The following is a 21,840-nucleotide window of genomic DNA, read 5'->3' as shown; positions in this document are numbered from 1 at the left end:
CCAGCTTGACCAGCCTGGTTTAAGCTGGACATAGCTGGTTTTAGCTGGTCATTTTCCAGCCTGACCAGCTAAGAACAGGCTTTAAATGGCTGGAAACCAGCCTGGAAATGGCCAAAACCCCTCTTAAACCAGGCTGGTCAACCAGCTAAAACCAGCTAACCAGCCTAGGCTGGTTTAAGCTGTTTTTTCTGTAGGGAAGACAGTAATTTAAACTCATCTAATTAGCTTTTACAATATCAGATTCACAAGTAGAAGCAATTAGAATTGAATCACTTAGCATAACAGTAGTGCTATAAAACAGAAGAGCATAAAGACCATATTCAAGACATTTTTTACTATATTTTTCAATAACGTATCTTGACCAACTAAGTAAAAATATGCATTTATCACCTATAATTTTCAATTGTGAACTCAAAATTTCACAATGTCATGCAGTGGCATTTTTACAATGTTGTCCTGGACTAAAAACATCAGGACTGAAGTTCTGGATCATATGGCAATAGGGCTTGCTCTCATTGCTTAGCTCTTGGTATTGCAGGAATGTATGATTGTATGGTCACTGAGTATTAAACGCTACCAGAATTAGATTTTTATAATTGGTGCATATTTGTGTTCTGCATATTTTGTATTCTGCCAATATTTGCTATGTGCCAGTGGACATATAAGATTTGATTTTATTTTTACAGATCTCTGCATGCAGGTTTTTAACTGGACGAATAAGCCGTGTGATTTTTTTTTTCTTGTCAGTGGACCCTGTTGAGGACAATTTGCAAATTATAATATTTTCAATCAAATTGTAAGAGGTCTCGACTGTGCAGTCTTGGCAGCTATAATGTGATTTTTGTACGTTAGCACCACAGTCAGTTTGATTCAGATGGGGAAGATATTTCATGTTTTATTTTTTTATTCTCATTTGATATTTATTTTTAAGAAATCATTCAGTCAGAACTAAAGTGTCAGGTATGTTAATAACTTCTCAAGTAAATGAAATGGAAAATCTTTTGAAATTCAAAAACATTTTGGTGGAACAGTGGCTCAGAGGTTAGCACTGTCATATCACAACAAGAAGGTTGCTGGTTCGAGCCCTGGCTGGATCAGTTGGTATTTCTGTGTGGAGTTTTCAGTTGGTATTTTATGAGGAGCCTGTGCTCCTCCGGGTGGGTTTCCTCCAGGTGCTCCGGTTTCCCCCACAGTCCATAGTTATGCGCTATAAGTGAATAGAATAAGCTAAATTGGCCGTAGTGTATGTGTGTGAATGCAAGACTGTATGGATGTTTCGGCTGGAAGGGCATCTGCTGCATAAAACATATGCTGGATCAGTGGGCGGTTCCTTCCGCTGTGGCGACCCATGATAAATAAAGGGATTAAGCCAAAGGAAAAATGAATGAATGAATGAATGAAAAACATTTCAAACAAAGAATTTAATAGAGAGGAAAAAGTTAAATACTGAAGTTTTAACAATTCAGCCCCCCCCCCCCCCCCCCCCCCCCCCCCACCACAAAGAAAATCACTCAGAGAATATCTTTAATATATAAATCACAGTCTAGCTAAACATATTAACCAATAGTCAAATTTTAAAAGTTAGCATTTTCTCTGAAAATTAAATGCTTGGTACAGACAATAAAACAACATCTGTGAATTGTAGACCAGTACAATAACTTGTTGTTAATTTACCCCCAAAAATCCTAAATTATGATGGTCTCTGTCTATTACAAAAGCAGCACAGTGTTTTTAGCCATATGCCACAAGGATGACCCATTTTTATGTGCCAGTTCGGATGTTAACAACACCCAAGAATTCCCTTAATACAAATTATATTTGTTCATTGACTTTATAACCAATATTTTAAGTTTATGAACACAACTAGTATGTCAATTTTGAAGCTTGCTCAAGAGCCAAAGTAAAGCGCTACATTTGAGCTATAAATGAACTACACCATAACTTCAACATGGCCAGCATTTCTGACATTTTCAATCTCCATTCAAAACCTTCTAAAGTCTGAGTTTGAATATGTTGCAAGATTATGAGTATAAACAACAGTTAAAGTCTTAAAAGTAAACTCACGAGTAGATTACTTGCCCGTTTTTAACTTCTGTAGTCTCATGTAGCTGCTTGTTAGAAACTGCCTTTTTCAAGACACATGAAAAAAACAGCTCAATCTCAGATGGAAACTAAATAAATTTTTGTATTTATATTAGAAAGTGGCTAAATCATACAAATTCAAACAATTTCACTAGGAGTTGCACCCCTAAACCCCACCTTTAATGAATACATGAATACATGAATTGTATTAAATCTATAAATGAGATATGAATACAAAAAAAGTTAAGATATGCCATGAGACTGCATTGAAAAATGGTGAGTTACTGTACATGCAACTGATGTATTTTATGCTGTAGAATAAATGTTGAACTAATATTATCCATAAACCTAGCCAGACATTTAACCAACAACCCATTGAAAAAAATGAATTGACATTAGAGTGGTGAAATCAGCAATTACTGCAACTCTCTCCTCATAAGCATCTACTGTTCTCTGGGGTGTGCTATAACTGTATATGGTTTAATTTTAAGAACCACGCTGGCGACACCTCGCAGTTCAGGCAGTGGATCTTCTTTACTGGCAGGCAGGAACTTGAACTCTCGCAGGAGGTACGCAGTGAAGAGAAACATCTCCATTTTGGCTACCGCCTCTCCCAAACAAAGTCGGGCACCTCCTCCAAATGCTATCAGAGAACGAAGGGACCCGCCACCACCTTCCAAAAAGCGTTCTGCAATAAACCAGATTGACTGTCGCAGTTAATGAGCACTGTTTGCATGCGAACAACATGTAAACAACCAAACTGAAAGTCAGACAACATGTTTTGTAGGCCTACCTGGTTTAAAGCTATATGGATCATCCCAGACTTCTGGATCATGGTGAGCACCATACAGATTGGGGATGATTATTGTATTCTTGGCAATGAAATGCCCTGCAATGCTAAACAGAAATTTGTAAATTTACAGAGCAATGTAGTTAGGCTTCAATGTTGAGACATCATGCATAAAAAGCAGAAGAAAAAAACTATGTAAACAACAACAACAACAACAACAATGATTAATTAACCACTCTGCATAATTTATGATTCATTGTTTTTGTTAAGTTAATTCATGCTTTTGAATTGCATTATGGGAGACTGATCTTTGCTCTAATGATTCTTGATGTTGAAAAGCATTGACATTTTTATTAGATTGAAACCAGTATTGGGTGTAATTAGTTACAAAGTAACTCATTCATTCATTCATTCATTTTCTTTTCGGCTTAGTCCCTTTAATAATCTGAGGTCGCCACAGTGGTATGAACCACCAACTTATCCTGCCTATGTTTTACGCAGTGGATGCCCTTCCAGCTGCAACCCCTAACTGGGAAACACCCATACACTCTCATTCAGTACTATGGACAGTTTTAGCTTACCCAATTCACCTATACGGATATGTGGGGGAAACCGGAGCACCTGGAGGAAACCCATGCGAATGCAGGGAGAACATGCAAACTACACAGAAATGCCAACTGACCAAGTCGAGGCTCAAACCTGCGACCCTCTTGCTGTCAGGCGACAGCATTACCTACTTTGCCACTGTGTCACCCTACAAAGTAACTGCACTAATTATATTACTTTTCCAATATAAAAAAGTAAGGGAATAATTTTAATTTTCAGGTAATTTAATCATAGTTACTTACAACATACTTTCCTTAAATACTGTAAATAAATTCAACAGCTCTATATGAATCAATTCAGAGAAGCAAATATTTGTTTTACAAAATATATTTAGCAAGTTAATTGTATTACTCAAGATCATTTTAAAATAATTACAATTACAAAGGAATACAATTTTAAAGAATAATTTAACGCGTTTTGTATATATATATATATATATATATATATATATATATATATATATATACTGATACTATATTATGAGCTGGTCTTATAAATTACAATGTAATGGCGATAAATCTTGACAACAAACTTGACTTAAAACCCAAAGCTCAGCTTGAGCTCCAAGTTTGAACCCTCTATGAAGTGATCAAATTTCCTCCCACATGTTACCAAGTGACAACAAAACTATAGAAGAATTGGGGATAAATGTGTTAAACAAATACTTTTGCTAAACCGAATTTCTAACCCCTAGTCCTTCCACTCATAGGTTTTTGAGCTTAAAAAACAATGCTTTGTTATCTGTTAAACATATTTGTACCTTTTGGAATGATAACCGCAGAGGACATCTCATATGACGAATAAGCTAGTGATGACATTGGATGACATGTGGGGATATAGTAGCAGGGTCTTATTAGGGAAATATTTTCATCCATACCCCTTTCAAAGGAAAGGTGTAGGGAAATAAATTGAATTGAGATTGGGCCTAAGTGTTTGAGAGATTGGAAAACACTGGTTGAATAGATTAATTAGTTATCTTGAAAAGTAAATCTTTTTTAAATCTAATATGTACTCCAAACATTTGAATCATTTTCAGTATAAAGATGAAAACCAAAATGAATTGTTGGATTTACAAACTCTCAAATAGGTGTTATTATTCCACTTTTAACTTTAACAATGATGAGCTTAACTGATTCCAATTATGAGTAATCAGAGCACTGTAATTTCACTTGATGCTCACCTGCTGTTTCGTATGGCTCTGTGTGGCACAGCGAGGGGAGCTACAGGTCGCAGTCGTAACATCTCACTGATCAGAGCACACAGATATGGCAGTTTGTGTCGGTCACTGTACTGAGGGTATCGCACATCCAGCACACAGCACAGCTCCTCATACACTCTATCCTGAACCTGAATGACGAGAGAATGGGAATGTAATAAGCTTAGTTTGAGCTGAATGTTTGTACATAGATTTTTTAATTCAGGGTGTCTAATTCTTTTCATAGTTTATTTAAAATTAGTCTAAAACACAGTTGAACCAAGATAATCAGGAACATATCATCCTAGCCTAATGTCCCCCTAAGAATTCACAGCCTTGGACCAGGGGAATCCAAGCTGGAGCACTTACTCTGGTGCCCCAGGCTCTGCAATGGTTGGTGGAATTTGAAATTGAATCAAAACAAACAATTACAATTGGCTTAAATTGTCATTAAAATTCAGGACTTGCAACCAGCAGAACCTGGAAAAAAAAATTCGTAACCTTTCTTGCACACTTTTGTGATGTAATGCTGCTTTGACTTTGTCAGGTTCAAGTCTGGTGTGAAGCTCAGCATGGTATGCATTTAAGAGGCCATATAAGGAAAATCTGGATATTCAAAACCAGACTCATTGTAAAAATATGCCCAGGATTAAATTTTTTTCCTAACCTTTTTTATTTTTATTTTTTGCAAAAATTGCTTTTTTATCTGGCTTTTGGAACCATGCTTCACCTGATTCAAACCAGGTCTGCTCCACATCCCAAGTACAACACCGTAAGAGGTGAGTTACTAAGCAAACTGACTGCTCCAGTAAAGCCGTTCATGTGCAAATTAGTTTGATTATGGATCACAGACACAATGTTCCATGAAGAACAGGCCAATCAGATAAAAACAACAAATGTGATTTTTACACTGAATCATTAACCTGTTATACATGCCCTGGAAGCGTTTGATTGGTCACAACATTTCCTTGTGAGATTACAATGACAATTCGTCACCTTAGAAGGTTCTATCTGACATTTTTATCAAAAAGTGTTTGACATATTCTTATTAAATGAAAACTTATTTACATTATGGGATGTTTTTTTTTTAAATAAGTTTTTTACATTTTAAGTCTTTTTATTTAAAAAAAACTACACACATACTGTTTGCTATAAAATGCAAAAACTTTGAAGCTCAATATCTCAAAATCATTCAGAACGCGGATAGAACCTTATAATTCTAAGGTGATGAATTTCCCACTAATTTTTAAGTTTATCCAAGCTTGTATCATGCCTTCCATGCATGTGTTACTCTTATTTTGAAAACAGAAAGAGTAAGGAGCTGATTACACCGAATGCGCTTTCCTGTTCTGAGAACACGAGGCGCACCACACTGCCTTCTTTTGTTGACAAGAAAAAAGTGAGCTGCAATTTTTATGTTGCTAGACAACCATTAAAACAATTTGACTCATACAGCTCTGAATAACTCAAAACAGCACCACTAGTCTCTCCTCCATCTTTAAAAGTCTCAGAAGTCGTATTGGCAACACAAACACTGCTGTCACCTCAACGGAAACCCCACTTCTGCATTCTTTTGATTGGACAATGAAAAAAGACGCGACTGACATAGCACTTTTTTGCTCAAAGTTGACTTTGTTTTTCAATTGCAGGCACACACAGTGCAACAGCAAACACGAGACGCAACAGGGGGTTATAAAACAAGACACGCAGGAAACATAAGTAGCTCACAGCCATTAGAAAAACATTAAAAATGGCATCTCTAACTGCAAAAAACGCATTTAATGTGATCAACCCCAGAGGAGCAGTTTTGTGCAGCATGAAATTTTTACAGCTTGTCAAAACCTAAAATGTAGCCTCAACAGACACAAATACTGTACATTGTAGCCATTGCAACTCTGCAAACACTTAGGGACAGGCCTTTTAGCAACTATAACTCTGCAGGATGCTGACCCTCCAGGACTAAGTCTGGACATCCTTGCTTGTAGATGGTACCTATTTATTATAGGAATATATGTATTATAGGAATATATAAAGTTACCTCTGGCCTGTGTAAAAGGAAGGCCACAGTCCAGTTAAGCAAAGCAGCAATAGTTTCTGTCCCTCCAATTAGCAGATCCACCGTGGTCATGTGCACATGAGTGTCTGTCAGAGTCTGTATAGAAAACAACAGCACAAACGCTTTATGGATTCGATTTTTGCCTAATACCACATTCTGAGTTTATGAACAGGTGACCATCGGTATGTAAGTCAATATCTTTTTTCTTAAGGTAACGTATCGTTTTTGACAGAGACCACAAGAATCACAGCACCATCACATCAAAAATTCTTCAGTAAAGCAGAACAGAGTATGCAGAGTTCAGGATTAATGTGAAGGTAAGTTAAACTTGCTTTCTGGAATACACCTCTGAGCATAAATGAAATCTTGATGGGGAACTTGTTCCTGATTGACTCTTTGAAAGGACTGGATTTCATTTATTCATATACCTTCGGCTTAGTCTCTGATTCATCAGAGGTCGCCACAGTGTAAATAATTCAATCCACCCGGAGGAAACCCACACCAAAAAGGGGAGAACATGCAAACTCCATACAGAAATGTGTGGAACTTGAACCAGTGACCTTTTTGCTGTGAGGCGACAGTGCTAACCACTGAGCCACTGTGCCTCCATGGACTAATATATGCTAACCTAGGTAGCAAAGAATTCTGGCGCAGATTTGGCATTAATCTGGCACAGCAGGCATTCATTCGGCACTGGCATACAGCATGTTGGCCAAACATGGACCTGGTTTGGCAGAGTTGGCACCGTCTTTAAGGCGGCACACAATATTTGGGCCAGATGTAAAATGCATTTGTCCTAGATATTAATAACTGATATTTGGGCCATGTAAGTTTGACCTACCTTGACCCACATTTAAAATAATTTTTGATTATTTTCAAATAAAGAAAAGAAAATTCTACCAATCAGGTCGCTTTGAGAAAAAGCATGCCCATAGCATGCCTAAAGTGCAATGATTCATGGGTTTATCAATTTCATTGCAGTTTTGACACACCAACCTATCTGGCCCAGTTCTGGCTCAGTTATGGTATTAACTTGGCTGAGATTTGGCCCAGATATGGTCCACGTTTGGCCTTTGTCTGGAAGCCAGACTTGGTCCAGTCATGTACCATAATACACTGCGGCATGTGGGCCAAGCAAAAGCTGATTGTGTGGGCCAGAACAGGGCCAGAGATATTTTGCTATGTAAGTATTAATTTATTTCTGTTTTATAGCATTTTGGGTCTCTACTTTTGGAAACTTTAGTCAAAAAGTTGTTATATCCAAACAAAGGTTCCACTGCTCACCGTGTGATTGGCTGCCCCTTGTTGTGGTTCAAGACACTTCAGGAGTGAAGAAGTCAGTGTGCCACCTTCTTTATGCTCACTTTTCTGCACACATGTTACTTGATTAGATGCTACTTGAAAGTTTTAGACAACTCTCTGTGCTTATTATTTGCACTATTTGTCTTACCTTAAACTCCTCTATGTGTTTCCCTATTAGCTCATCGCGTCTGGCCACCTCCTTCATTAGATGAGAGAATGGGGGGTTGGGAAATTTCTGTAAAGTATCCATTTAAAAAAAAAGGTGGGTACAAATATAATACATCCACAATGTATGGATCAAAAGTATTCTAAATACTAGATAAAATCAAACATGTTACCCGGAGCAGAGGGAAGGAGTCCAGGGCTGAGATCCAGGGTGAACCCCAGAGAGAAACAATTTTATTCAGACACTCCTGCAGCTTCTGCAGCTCCGCTGAACTTTTATCATACTGTCACAATAAGACATTGGAAGTCTGACAACGAGTAAAACTGGGAACACTTTTGAGTTTATTGTGGTGAATAGCTTTAAAAGTTTTACAGCTTTGCTGAAGGTCAGTGTTGTGATGACATTACTCGAAGCCACAGTAAAATCCTCAGATAAATCCACAGCCTTTTCATTGTAGTCTCGTAACACCTGTTTAAAAGCAGAAAGCAAAAACTATTGGTCTGTCTGCCTGTCTTTCAATCTGTTATTCTTTATTTCATTTGATCATTTGTTTGTTCATTTAGTTAATGTGTTTGTTTAATTAGTCTCTATCTATCTATCTATCTATCTGTCTGTCTGTCTGTCTGTCTGTCTATCTATCTATCTATAGTTTCATACATTTGTGTGTTCTATTTTCTATAAATGAATTTCTATTTAAAGATTTATTTTTGGCCATTATTAGATAGGACAGTATTTAGACAGGAAGCGAAGTTGGAGAGAGAGAGAGGGGGGTAGGGTAGGGAAATGTCGTCGAGCCAGGATTCGAACTCGCAACGCCCTGACGTGCTACTGCACCATATGTCGACGCGCTAACCACTAGGCTATTGCTTTAAATAATTAAAATTCATCATTGCTTTAAATAATTAAAATTACTTATTACAGCCTGATCTCACAAGGAAATAAGTAAGTATTTTACATTTTGTCAGTTTCAAGAGTTCACACTTAGCTGAAGATTGGTAATAAGCTTGTTTAGCATGCTGTCCCAAGAGAAAGCCCTGAACTTATAAGATCCTCGAGCCCTGGGCTCCCTCCCGTAAGCAGGGCGAGAGGGGAGTTTGAGCTCAGGTAGATCTCAATGAACTCCCCCGATTTATTTCTGGCTAAAGGCAAATATAAGATGGCTAAGGAGATATCTGGCTTGCTAAGAGCTTGACTATGATGCCAATTTCATATGTTCAATTTACTAGGTTGCATGTTTTTTAGACTGTGGGAGGAAAGAGACCCCAGGGAAAACCCATGCCAGCACGAGGAGAACGAGCAAACTCCGCACAGAAATGTCAACTGGTTTAGTAATGACTTTTGCCAGAGACATTCTTGCTGTGAGGCAACAGTGCTAATCACTGCACTGCCGTGTTGCCCATCTAGAAAGGAGAGGGAGTAGAGGTGGGAGAGGGAGATTCTTCAAGACACTACTTATTTAAAATGAGCTGAAACAACACAATTCTTGAGATTTCATTGGGAATTTCATTAATTTTTTATGTTAAATCCACATAAATTTGTAAAAGTGTTTAGATAACTCAATCAATTTGTGTTGGGACACCATGAATGAATTGTGTGGAACCGTGCATTTTTTTACTGTGTGAGATAAACTCTGGTCAAGCTGCGGTCACACTGGGCTTTTCCTCCCATAGACTTCCATTCATATGCACGCGAATGCGTCAGACCGGAAACGCAAGGTCATGTGTCAAGTTTCGCATGTTGCTGCGGTGCACAGTTCAAGCTTGGTGAACTCTGACCTGCGAAATCGCATCACTTGACTGTGTGAGACCAATCGAGGATCAAAACAGGACCTCTCTGGACAGAAATTTAAAACATGGTGCAATCGCTTTTTTAATGTCTAATCATCTTGTTTAATCCCGCCCCTTTTTGCAGCACCGTACAAGAGAATTTCGCACATGCAAAGCCTAGTGTGACCATAGCTTTATTTATAGTGAGTTAGGAATCGTCTGATTCGTGAATCAAGCGTTAGCTAATGAGGGACCAGTCATGAACAATCATAAGCATGCGATCGTAAATTAGTTCATAAATAAACTCAGTCATATGAAGTTCAGTCATATGAAAATGTACAATTTTTAAAAGGAGGCATGGCACACACCCCTAAACCCAACTTTGGGGGATAAGCAAACCATACTAAATTGTATAAATGATATTGTACGAATTTATACGAATTAGCCATAAAATCAAAAGGTTATGAATTGCTGTGAGATAGCATTGGTTATTAATATGTTTGTTTTTTTATTTTGTTTTATTTAGTATTTTTATTTATTCAGTAGTTAACTTTTAGCTGAAATAAAACAAGTGTACTCTTTAGCATTTTATTTGAACTGTTTATTGTTTTTATTTTTGATTGACTATAATCATGCTTAAATACCCTTGTTCCCGTTCTCTCTTTATTTATTTTCTTTCTACTGTCCTTGAGCCTGTGACCTGGACATCAATCAATGTCTGTCACAATGAAGGATGTATCTGTGTGTGTCAGTGTGTGTCCTTTACCTGACAGAGATGTTGTGCTTGCTTTTCTATGACAGAGTGCAAGGAGTCAGTGGTGCAGCGCTGCAGAGCACTGTGGGTCACACGTCTATGAGCTTTCCATTCCTCACTGAAATCTCCCAAAGAAATGGTTCGTCCTCCACTAGACACGATATCACCTAGGATTGAGGAACAAGAAACAGATATAATGATATATAGTAATATAGGCATTCTTGAAAATAATGACTGGGCCAGTTGGAAATACCGGTGTATGAATGAGGCCTCCCAGCAAAGTCAGACCATTTCTTAACAAGAGCCTCACGGATAATTTCACTGTTGTTTAATACCACCATAGCTACAAACAAGCAGACAAACAAAACAGTAAATGACATGAATAAATGAAAATGTGTAATAATAAAATGATTCTTTTTAAAGAACATACAAAATTTAACAGTAAAACTTAATGCTCAAAAAACTTTAGTAAGTATAGTCTAAAAAAAAAGAGAACGGATATGAAGATATATCTTAGGGACTAAGCTGAAAAGAAAATGAATGAAAAAAAAAATTATATATATATATATATATATATATATATATATATATATATATATATATATATATATATATATATATATATATATATATATATATTAATGTAAGACAAAACAAATGTAATCTGGGTAAAGTGTCCTACAAACTTGACCTGACCTGATTTTATGGAAAAGTAGTTGTAAAAACACCAAGGGGTGTTTTCTTACAGTTTTACAGTAGGTGAGAGTTCAAAGTGGCTATTACCGCCGTGGCTTATACCGCCGCCGTTTGAAATAAATGCTGCTCTGTTTTTAGTATAAGACCGCAGTTTGTGAAAAAGCCGCCAGGGGGCGCAAAGGGACGGGATGCGAACGGAAAGAAATAGCCTTTACAGCAGCTCTCTCTCTCTCTCTCTCTCTCTCTCTCCTCTCTCTCTCTCTCTCTCTCTCTCTCTCTATATATATATATATATATATATATATATATAATTATGTATTTATTTAATTATATATAATTATAAATATATTCTTAATAAACTTCCCAGCCACAAATATTAAAAAAACACAACTTGTATTAAAACTGGGCGAGGATTAGAAAGAATATGATGCTTGTTATATAATTTAAAATGTTAATCCTCCTGTCCAATTTCTTTATGCACATTTTTTCACTCGCTACTCTGCCAGGAACTTCGCCGCTAGAGAGCACCTTCAAAAATCTCAATCTCATGGCTCATTCTTCACGAATATAGAATTAAAATAATGCCGCGTTTGGTTCATTGTGCATCCCGCGGGTGCAACCAACAAGAATTGTGCATTTTAGTTTAACTTTTTGAGCGTTAAAAGCAGTTCGGTGTTAGTTTTTATTTAAATATATCAAGCCGAAACTAAACAGCGCATTCTCTCCGCCTCCTCGTTCATAACCAGCGGGACCGGGACAACTGCTGAAGCAGGCAATAGAGAAACTCCGTCATTCATCATAATCTTTCTTAGCTGATGTTTCGGAGTCGAAAGAATATATTAAAGAAAAATGTTCTTTTAACAGTCCCTATATATTTTATCTTTTTCTTTCTTTTTTTCCTGTCATTTCTCTTCAGCAAATTATATTTTTTAAAGCTGCTTGATTCTTTTAAAACCGAAAGCAGAGCCCGTCAATTGGTGTTTTTCCATAAGATACGTTTATCCTACGATAATTTATCCTCTGATCCTTTTGCATAAAGGTTTTAATAAAAAAAAAAAAACAGGTCACTTAATTACTTTCGATGTGCTAAAATATTTGTTAAACGAATGTTATTTAAAAAAAAAAAAGCATATGCACATATTACAATTGTAAAATAGTCTAAAATGCATGGTCTAATCAGAAATAAAGGAAATTAGTTATATTTAATGCATAAAATAGGCTAGCCTTTTTATAAATTGAGTTTAATTGATTTGAAACTTTTAATTGCATTTTAACGTCCTGTATAAATAATAAAAATTGCATCAGATTGACGAAAAAACGAATATTAATACCTGCAAACAGGGCCACGGTTACTTTTTTTTCACTGACTGGCATGACTGGCAAACGCGTCAGAAAAAAAACTGCTGAATCTCTGCGAATATTTGGTTAACTTATAAAACAAATGTCTGGTTTAGTGATGTTAGTAATGCATAGAAAAATGCAAAGCAGAATTCTCCTGAGCTCATTAAACCACTGATGACAGCGACGGAATCACTGGCCCACCACGTTCTTACGAACATATTTTATTTATTAAAGGTATTATTTCATTGACCTGAACATAACCAGTTATAATATAATTACTAACCCATCCTCTAAAGCAGGCAACACTCTATTCAGCTATGTTTTGTGTTTTTACTTAGAAATATTTTCTTTTTGGCGAATGCTTGGAGCGTAATATAGATATTTTAAATAACAGGTAGTAGGGGTGGGCGGTACACCGGTGTCATAGTCATCACCGGTGTGACATTGCGCCACGACATGGATTTTCTAATACCGTCAATACCGTAATAAATCAATTATGCGCCTTGAACGGCTGCATTTACATCAATAATAGCTAATTCTAAATAATAAGGCATTCAATTTTCTTCAAACGTTCAGTTGTGGTCTGAATACATGTCCTTATACTACAGGGCTCGAAATTGCAACCATTTTGGTCGCATGAGCGCCCGAAATTTAATCTATGCGCCCTCATAATATATTTGGGAGCATTTGTGTGTCTGAATATAATGAACAGGGAGCTTTTGTTACTGCAGGAAATACAAACGGCTGAAGAGTGAAAAGTGCACAGGTTTGCAAACCTCCCCTAAAGTTATAATAATAATAATGGCGCAGATGACAGCGATCATGACATGAGGTAAATGTTGATCCGCCAGCTGAGATCAATCGAGGGTTTTCGGAGAAGGTGCACGAATCTTGATGCGTTGCATTCACCGCGTGTTCAGCGCAAATGTCCGCTAAATATAAAATCTAACACTGTACACATCATCGCCAAAGAAACTCACCTTTACTAAGTTTACACTGAAACTACGGCTCATAACAAAGAGCGGAATTGCGCCGGTGGTCATCATGAGAATCCTGCTCTGTCTGCTCATAAATTGGTGCGGCTGACTCGCCTGCTTTATTCCACCAACACAGAGAAATGAAGATCAGTTCATAACGAGACTGAGCATTTAAAATGACCCAAACCAAAACTTTTAAAGAGCGATAGAAGCGAGACTTTCTTTTGTCCGTTCTTCCTTGAGATGTCTATTATTTTGCTATTGAAAGTAATTCCATGATATTATGCCGTCACCGTTCAAAAGATAGAAACATTCATTTTCATAAGGCCCCATATTTAATGCGGTTTCGTTTTTAAACGCATAGGTTTTGTTACGCCATCCGTCCTATAGGAGTTTTGGATTTTGTGTATTCATGTTTGTGAAAAACACTTAATAGTGGAGACCCCTTCCCCCTTCTCATAACCAAAAGCTTGTCTGTCAGGAGTTAATGGGCATCAGTGAGGCCGAAATCATGTCTATTTAAGTGTCTTTAATATGGTGTAGATTATTATGCGTTATTGAAACATCAAGGGGGACGCAGCAAAGTCACTTATAAATTAAAATTGTATTATTTTAAGCAATTTTATTATTTTTTGCAACAGCCTTACATTTAAAATGGAAACTTAACGGCGATTATAATCAAAAAGAACTCAGCCTATAAGGCTAGATGTTTTCTTTCCCTTATTTATTAATTTATTTGTTCATGTGTTTGGCGCATGTAACTCGTGTGCCATCGGAAAACTAGTGTAATGACGGCAAGCCATCTTTCCCAGACTCGGGGCAAAGTCCTGCCTCTCCTTTCACTCCGTCCCGAAGCCCCAGCTGGCCCTCCTGGCATCCTCTGCGTAAAACATATGCTGGATAAGTTGACGGTTCATTCCGCTGTGGCAATTACAGACTAATAAAGGGACTAAGCCAAAAAGAAAATGAATGACGAATGAATGAATGAATAAATAAATAATAATAATAAAATAAAAATAAGGTAATAATCTTTACACACAGATGCCACGTAAGTGGCCTTTTTTAATTTAGAGATGGTACATTTGAATTGCCTCTGCCATTTCTTCCCCCACCTCAAACCTGAAAGTTGAAGAGAGAACTATATTCTTTGAATAAAACTATTGAGCTATAAAGGGAAAAAAACGCAGAAGAAATTTGCCATTATATTAATTTTAGCACAGCTGCCAGTCATTTTCACATTCGTTTTTCAGTTAGGGATTAATATTAATGTAGCCTAGTAAAAATGTCTATACTATAATATTATAATTTGTTATATCCATTATTATTATTATTATTATTATTAAAGCTATACAATTGACAAAACGCAGAGCCCTTAAAAAATTTGCTTTCATTTTGACATAGCTAAAGCACACGTTTAAAGTTATGTAAAAAAACATCCCATTCTACAGCAGCAGTCAAGTTAGGACACTTAAAAATGCCTTTTGCGTTTGAAGATGATCGACCTGCGAAGTTATGTTTACAGTGTTATAAAAGAAAAAGGTAGGCTATTTAGTGCGTGTGGATTTACCGTAGACAGGCTTTCTGTTTGGCTAATGCCTAAAAATGTAAGTAAGTAACACATTAATTTTAGAAATGGCTATTTTTAAATGGCATTTAAATTTTAAATTAATTTTTTTATTTAATTTAACATTTAAATATAATTTAATTTAAAACATTTATTTTTTCCTCGCTGATTTTGGTTGGGTAATAAAGCATGATGACTCAGATATGATCTAGTTTAGCTTGCATGTGTGGGCATATTTTGACGTCTTTACCTAAAACTTTAAACATTTATAATATTTAAAATAAAACGGAAAGAAATAAGGAGACTAACATAATTTAAAACACTTATTTGGTGCTTAAACCACCTTCAGAAAGTTTTGCCAGCTGTGGTAGAGCGCAACGGAGGCTCCACTGGAATGTAGCAGATGTGTTAAAACTTGGTATTATTTATTAATATGTTATTAATGTGTTTTTGTGTTCCTCGTCTTGTACGTCGCCGTGTTATTGTGCGTCAACGTCACGTTTATCTGTCCTTAAGCGAGCATATAGTCGAACATTTCTGCTCGACATCTGTAGAAACAAACTTCACAAGTTAAACTCCGCGGACACTGATGAGCTGCAAGATTTCGGCTTGCTCCGGATGCGTACCCATCCTCCGACCCCCACCTCACCACCTCGCCCACAATGGAGGCGCTTCAAGCGGCGCGAGAGGAAGCAGAAGAGGGGTAAGCGCGGGGGTATCCGAACAAGGCTAGCGGCTAACCCCCACAAACCCGCAATCCCCTCCATCATTCTAGCGAACGTACGCTCGCTAGACAACAAACTGGACTACATCCGTCTACTTCGTTCATCACATAGGACTGTAAAGGACTGTTGTGCTTTTGTGTTTTCGGAAACTGCACATTAGTGAGCAGCAGACAGCCCACCCCGATGCTTTTCTCATCCTGGCAGGGGACTTTAACCATGCAGACCTAAAGAGTGTGTTTCCAAAAATACAACAACACATAGACTTTCCAACACGGGGCAATAACACAATGGACTTTGTTTACACCACACAGAGAGGAGCTTACAAAGCCTTCCCCCTCCCCCACCTTGGTGGACCACTTAACTGTCATGCTAATGCCTGCTTACAGACCGATAGTTAAAGTCACCAAACCGGTTTGCAAGGAGATACAAGTGTGGCCAGAAGGTTCTTCAGAGGCTTTACAAGACTGCTTCAATACCACAGACTGGGATATGTTCAAACAGGCTGCCACTCAAAAGAGCAAGAGCACCAGCCCCAATCATGTACACCTTCTACAGAGGCACTATTGAGAGCATCCTGACCAGCTGCATCACTGTGTGGTATGGAACCTTGGATTTTCTGCAGGAAAACACTTCAATGCATAGTGAGAACAGCTGAGAAGATCGTTGGTGTCTCTCTCCCCTCCCTTCAGGACATTTACAGCACACGTCTTACCCGTAGAGCCCTCTGCATAACAGCAGATGCCACCCACCCAATGCACAACTTCTTCAGTCTGCTGCCATCACACACACACACACACACACACACACACACACACACACACACACACACACACACACACACACACACACACACACACACACACACACACACACACATATTAATTTATATATATATTTGGTTGACAATAAATAAATAAAAGAAAGAATTAATGAATGAATTCTACAGTCTGCTTGTGCCTCTATGTTTGTTAGTTACTGGAGACATCCAGTAAGACAGTCAAATATTCAGTCCAAATGCACTGGAGAGACCTGAAACATGTTAATTTTTCCTTATTGGCTATATGACATTTAGATGGTGCATATTATTCTGTGGTCTTAAGAAAAGTGTTAAGTATTTCAGCACATAATAGCAAATATAGCTTATAACCCATTTCGTTGCGCTCGGCAGCTTTTCACTAATAAAGCTCTTCATGTAAATTTCATTTTTCAATTTTAGCACGTCATATAAAAACATCGCCCTTGCGCCCTCATTTATGATATCCTGCCGCCGGGCCTGCTATAGCGAAACTTTATTGTTTGAGAAGAAACAAAAACGGAAACTGTGCATGAAAACCTGGCTGGGAAGACGGCGATAACATGAATTTTCTGTTCTTCAACGAGAAAAAAAAAATCGCAGACACGACACAATGACGGCGTTAATTATACAACGCAGTGTTTACGATCATATTAACAACTAACATTAATATCAATAACTCCTCTCGCTTTAGACTTTACATTTTAGAGCTTGTTCTTGTCGGCGCAATATAAGTTTATTGCATGTATAGCTACGAATCAGATTATGAAGAATGATTAAGAGCATGCTTATCCTTTATTTCATCCTTTCCGTAAGATGTTTTATTTATTTATTTATTTATTTATTTATTTATTTATTTATTTATTTATTTATTTATAATTTTTTTAAATAATGATGACAATATTCACTATCTAAGCATTCCTCGGTATACTACCAACAAATTACGCCCCTGTACCCAAGTAGCCTACCTAAGTTAATTTACATTTCATGTAAGTCACTTTCGTACAGTTCTCAGATTAGGATTGAAATTCTCAAAACTTCCTGTTCAATCTTCACATCATGTCACTTGTGCATATCAGAAATGCAGTTTCTCATTCCTTTGAACAAGATGCAAATGCTTTGGTTCATCCATGCAAATGATTATGTGCAGTTCTCTGCTGTTTCCTACATTATCAGTTGCTTATGTCATGTTGGTCAACGTGTATTATTTTGGTCTCTGTTCATCTGTTCAATAGTCCCCCCCCCCCCCCCCCCCCCCCCCCCCCACACACACACACATGCAAAATGGCTTAAGAAGTTGTCATAATATTTTGTCATAATGCATTTTTCTATACATTTCTATTAGATAGTTCCTGTGTAAAATTGGTACTTTGTTCCCCAGGTGAATCTTGACTTTTTCTAATGAAGGTGCATCTCAAAGCAGATTGCCCTATGTTCACATTTCTACTTTTGTTTCTTGTTTTTTTGTGTTATGCATTGCTGTCTTTTCCTTTTTTTATCATGATGACATGATCTGTCAAAAACTTACAGTACAAAGAGCAAAACAACAACAACAACAAAAAACAGAACCCCCTCTCCATAGTACACTGTTATATTGACAGCATGACAAAGTAATTTGACTGTCTTATGCGCACACAATGACACAAGGACTTGTCATTTTGATGGCACTGATATGTTCATTGACACAGAATTGTATTTCTGAGAGATGAACTAAGGATTTTGAGCAAGAGACTGGCTTTTGCAGTACTCCATGGTGTTTTGTAATTTGTACGAGTTGTTTTGGGAAATGCATTTACTGAGATGTGAGAAATGTACAAAAGTGACAAATGTACAAAAAATGTACAAAAAATTATATTTGTAATTTACATGTAGACATTGATTCTACTGTTTTCAAAAAAACATGTACTTTTAAATGTTTTACAACCCCTTAAAACCTCACTTTCATGTCAATAAAAAAGTCAAATGGATCAACGTTTTGTGTTTTAAATAAAAAGAGTGCCATGTAAATTACTCCCAAGTGCCTTGTTGCTTTCACTTTTGATCGCCTAAAAACAGCTACAAACAAAACTTAATCAACAGGTGACAAGGACTGTGAAATTGCAAACTTAAAAAAAACTACAAATAAAACCAACATAATTGTTTTAATTTTAAATTGTTTTAATATAGTACACAAAGGTACATACATACATTCATGCAAACATATAAAAAAGTAAAAGAATAAAAATATATAATAATATTAAATGTAATTGCTAAATGCATCTAATTTTTAAATGTTCAAGTATATTTGTGCCTTAAAAGGTGCACATTGGTACCTCTAAAGTACATATTAGTTCTTTAAGATGTAAAGAGGTATAGTTTTTTACTATTTAATATACTCTAGGTGCTATTGCACATATAAAGATGCTGAAATTGATCCTTTATGGATAATGCAAATGTGTGTACAAATTTATAAAAGGTGTGTGTCTATTGATTGATTGACTCTTATAATATATTGACATTGAAGATTTTATAAAGAACTTCCATAAAGAGCAACCAAAGAATGTTTCCATTCCTAAAAGGTTCTTCATAGTGAAAAAAGATTCTTTAGATTTTTAAAATGCTCTTCAAAGGAAGATGTGTTCTGTAAAGAACTGTTTAATAAAAGGTTATTTGAGGAAGCAAGAAATGGTTCTTTGGCATCACAACAAAAACTTTTATTTTAAGAGTGTTTTCAGTGAACATTAATTCTTAATTCTACATGTACCGACCATTTGCGATTTGACTTTTTCTGAAATAGATTTGGAATAAAAAAAGAAATTTACTTGTGCTGCCACAGTTGAGCCGATAGATATTTCCATAGCGTTGTGCCAATGCAGTGAAGTGGATGGGCAGATGATCTTGAGCGAGATCCAGCATGTTTCCCAGCAAAGGGAGAGAGCGAGGACCAGAAATAGTAGGAGAAACAGTACTAAAGAAGAGCTTATAGAGTGAATGCAAGAGTTTGGGAAAAGCAGCTATAGGGCATTGAAAAGAAACACATATTAAAACAACACTCTTTTTTTGTTTGTTTGTTTTTTGTAAATAGGCTCGTTTAGTCCACAAGACTTGTTTTACCATTTTTTAAATCTATTTATCTGATCACCGGGTCTTTCAGCAGCCCTTTTTTTTAAATTAGCTTAGCATAAATCATTGAATCAGATTAAACCATTAGCATCTCACTCAAAAATACTTTAAAAAGAGTTTCAATAATTTTCATATTTTAAAGTTTGACTATTTGACTTTATACATTATGTTTTAAAACCAATGGAAAATGAGTTGCTATTTTCTAGGCAGATATGGCTAGCATGTGTCGACCCATCTCTGACAGTACAATGAGTTCCTCATTCTTATTCAAGCTGCAATGGTCGCGTCTGTTTACCTGTTTGCTTTCATGCCTCAGTAATTTCAGGAGTCCAAGATTCATCATATAGACGGCGTATAGAGGTAAAGAAGATGGCTAATTAACAAATAAAAATGTTCAATCGAATGCGATGTTTAGCAGATGTTACGATTTTTCAAAGATGTCTCTGTGACGTGCGTGTGTTATTTGGGATTATACTTTCATTCTGTCGTAATAATAAAGAAACTTTGCTTCCATTTCATGGTTGCAGAAAACAGTGCTACATAATAGCATTTGCTGAAGCCATGGTGCAGGAATTTATTAAGCTAGAATGAGAGTATAGTTCCTAGCCATGGCGACCTTGAAAATAGAAAATGCTTATATTCTGTTGGTCTTAGTGCACAGTGAACTACAAAACTACAACTGAGTCAAGCTTTACAAAACTCCTTGGTATTTCTTGAGCAAGATGCTAATGGTCTAATGGTGTGATTCAATGATTCATGCTAAGCTAAAAGGGTTCCAGGAGATTGGCTAAATGTATTCAAACTGGAGTTGCAAAAGAAAAAAGTGGAGTGTTCCATTAAAACAAAGCAGAACTGTTGTTATCAATGAAACTATTCTTCAATCTATATGCCCCCACAGCTCTCGGTAAAATCAAACCTCCTACCTTCTGGTTTGTTGTTTTCTTTGGCATCGCCATCAGTTCGTCTGTTGCTCTGTCCACAAAACTGGACCACAAGCATCCACAAAATGAACAGCAATAGCACAACACTGACCACAGAGAAATACATGCCGTTGGTTCTTTCTGAAGCTAAAGCTTTCTGAATGCCTTTCTTTTATTCTGACCCCTTTTATCATCTTCCACCTTCATGAATCTTCTCATCAAGGATAGGTAAATATTTTCTTGACCTTTATCTCAATGTTACTCTCAAACCAAGAAGTATGAACCACTAACATCACGATTTGATGAATGACATTACAGGATACCAAATCACCATTTGACCAACAAAGATTCTATTTAGTCAAAAAAGAAAGTGCGTATATATATTTAGTGGAGCCTAACACTAAGTTACTGTGAGTGCTATTGTATAACCTTTACTGCCGAGCTCCATGCTGATATATTGCCACAAGCCGTTGGATGGAAAGACCTCATTCATTGGAAATAAAGCAGTGATTCAGCATTAGCTCAGGAATATAGAGAAATACAGCTACCACCCGGCAAAGCCAGTCAAAGAAGTATAGTGTCAGGTATGGCGGAATCTAGTCTATAGCCAAACCACAGTCTTAATCCTTCAGCCCTGTGACAGGAATGGAGTTACTGTTTAACCAGTCTGCTTCAGCTGGCATTTTAGCTCTACGTAGACATTTGGAAGAGAATTTGCCTGTAAACAGAAGTTTCAGTGTGATAATTCACTCATGGTTCAATTGTGCTGATCTGTTGAATCTTTATACAGATGTTTGACAAAGCAAAGAGTAGATTTTAAGCATAAAGATTTAAATAAAAATAAACTATTTCCCAGAGATGGGTTGCGGCTGGAAGGGCATCCGCTGCGTAAAAACGTGCTGGATAAGTTGGTGGTTCATTCCGCTGTGGCGACCCCGGATTAATAAAGGCACTAAGCCGAAAAGAAAATGAATGAATGAATGAATAAATAAAAATAAACTAATA

At 36.8% G+C, this 21,840-nt stretch overlaps 1 protein-coding gene across 1 annotated transcript; it reads right to left on the bottom strand.

The window, feature by feature from the left end:
* Positions 1-1,518: 1,518 nt before the first annotated feature.
* LOC130243406 (steroid 21-hydroxylase) lies at positions 1,519-20,976 on the bottom strand. Its single transcript, XM_056475568.1, has 12 exons — positions 20,839-20,976; positions 19,615-19,806; positions 10,971-11,060; positions 10,730-10,884; positions 8,570-8,665; positions 8,370-8,480; positions 8,180-8,266; positions 8,014-8,097; positions 6,712-6,825; positions 4,659-4,825; positions 2,876-2,979; positions 1,519-2,770 (listed from the first exon to the last, which is right to left on the bottom strand). The coding sequence occupies exons 1-12, from the start codon at positions 20,960-20,962 to the stop codon at positions 2,526-2,528; spliced, it is 1,569 nt and encodes a 522-aa protein (XP_056331543.1). The 5' UTR covers positions 20,963-20,976; the 3' UTR covers positions 1,519-2,525.
* Between the last annotated feature and the right edge of the window lie 864 nt (positions 20,977-21,840).

This window comes from Danio aesculapii, chromosome 16 (genome assembly GCF_903798145.1).
Source record: "Danio aesculapii chromosome 16, fDanAes4.1, whole genome shotgun sequence".
NCBI lineage: Eukaryota > Metazoa > Chordata > Actinopteri > Cypriniformes > Danionidae > Danio > Danio aesculapii.
The sequence above is the reverse complement of the archived record's forward strand: the minus strand, read 5'-3'. Positions and strand labels throughout refer to the sequence as shown.

Bases quoted from the DNA above. Each gene is read 5' to 3' on its own strand.
- LOC130243406 (XM_056475568.1), bottom strand. From the start codon at position 20,962: ATGTATTTCTCTGTGGTCAGTGTTGTGCTATTGCTGTTCATTTTGTGG. The intron at 4,826-6,711 runs GTAACTTTATAT...CTCGTCATTCAG, and splicing joins TCCTTTTACACAGGCCAGAG to GTTCAGGATAGAGTGTATGA. The intron at 2,980-4,658 runs GTGAGCATCAAG...ATTTCTGTTTAG, and splicing joins AGAGCCATACGAAACAGCAG to CATTGCAGGGCATTTCATTG.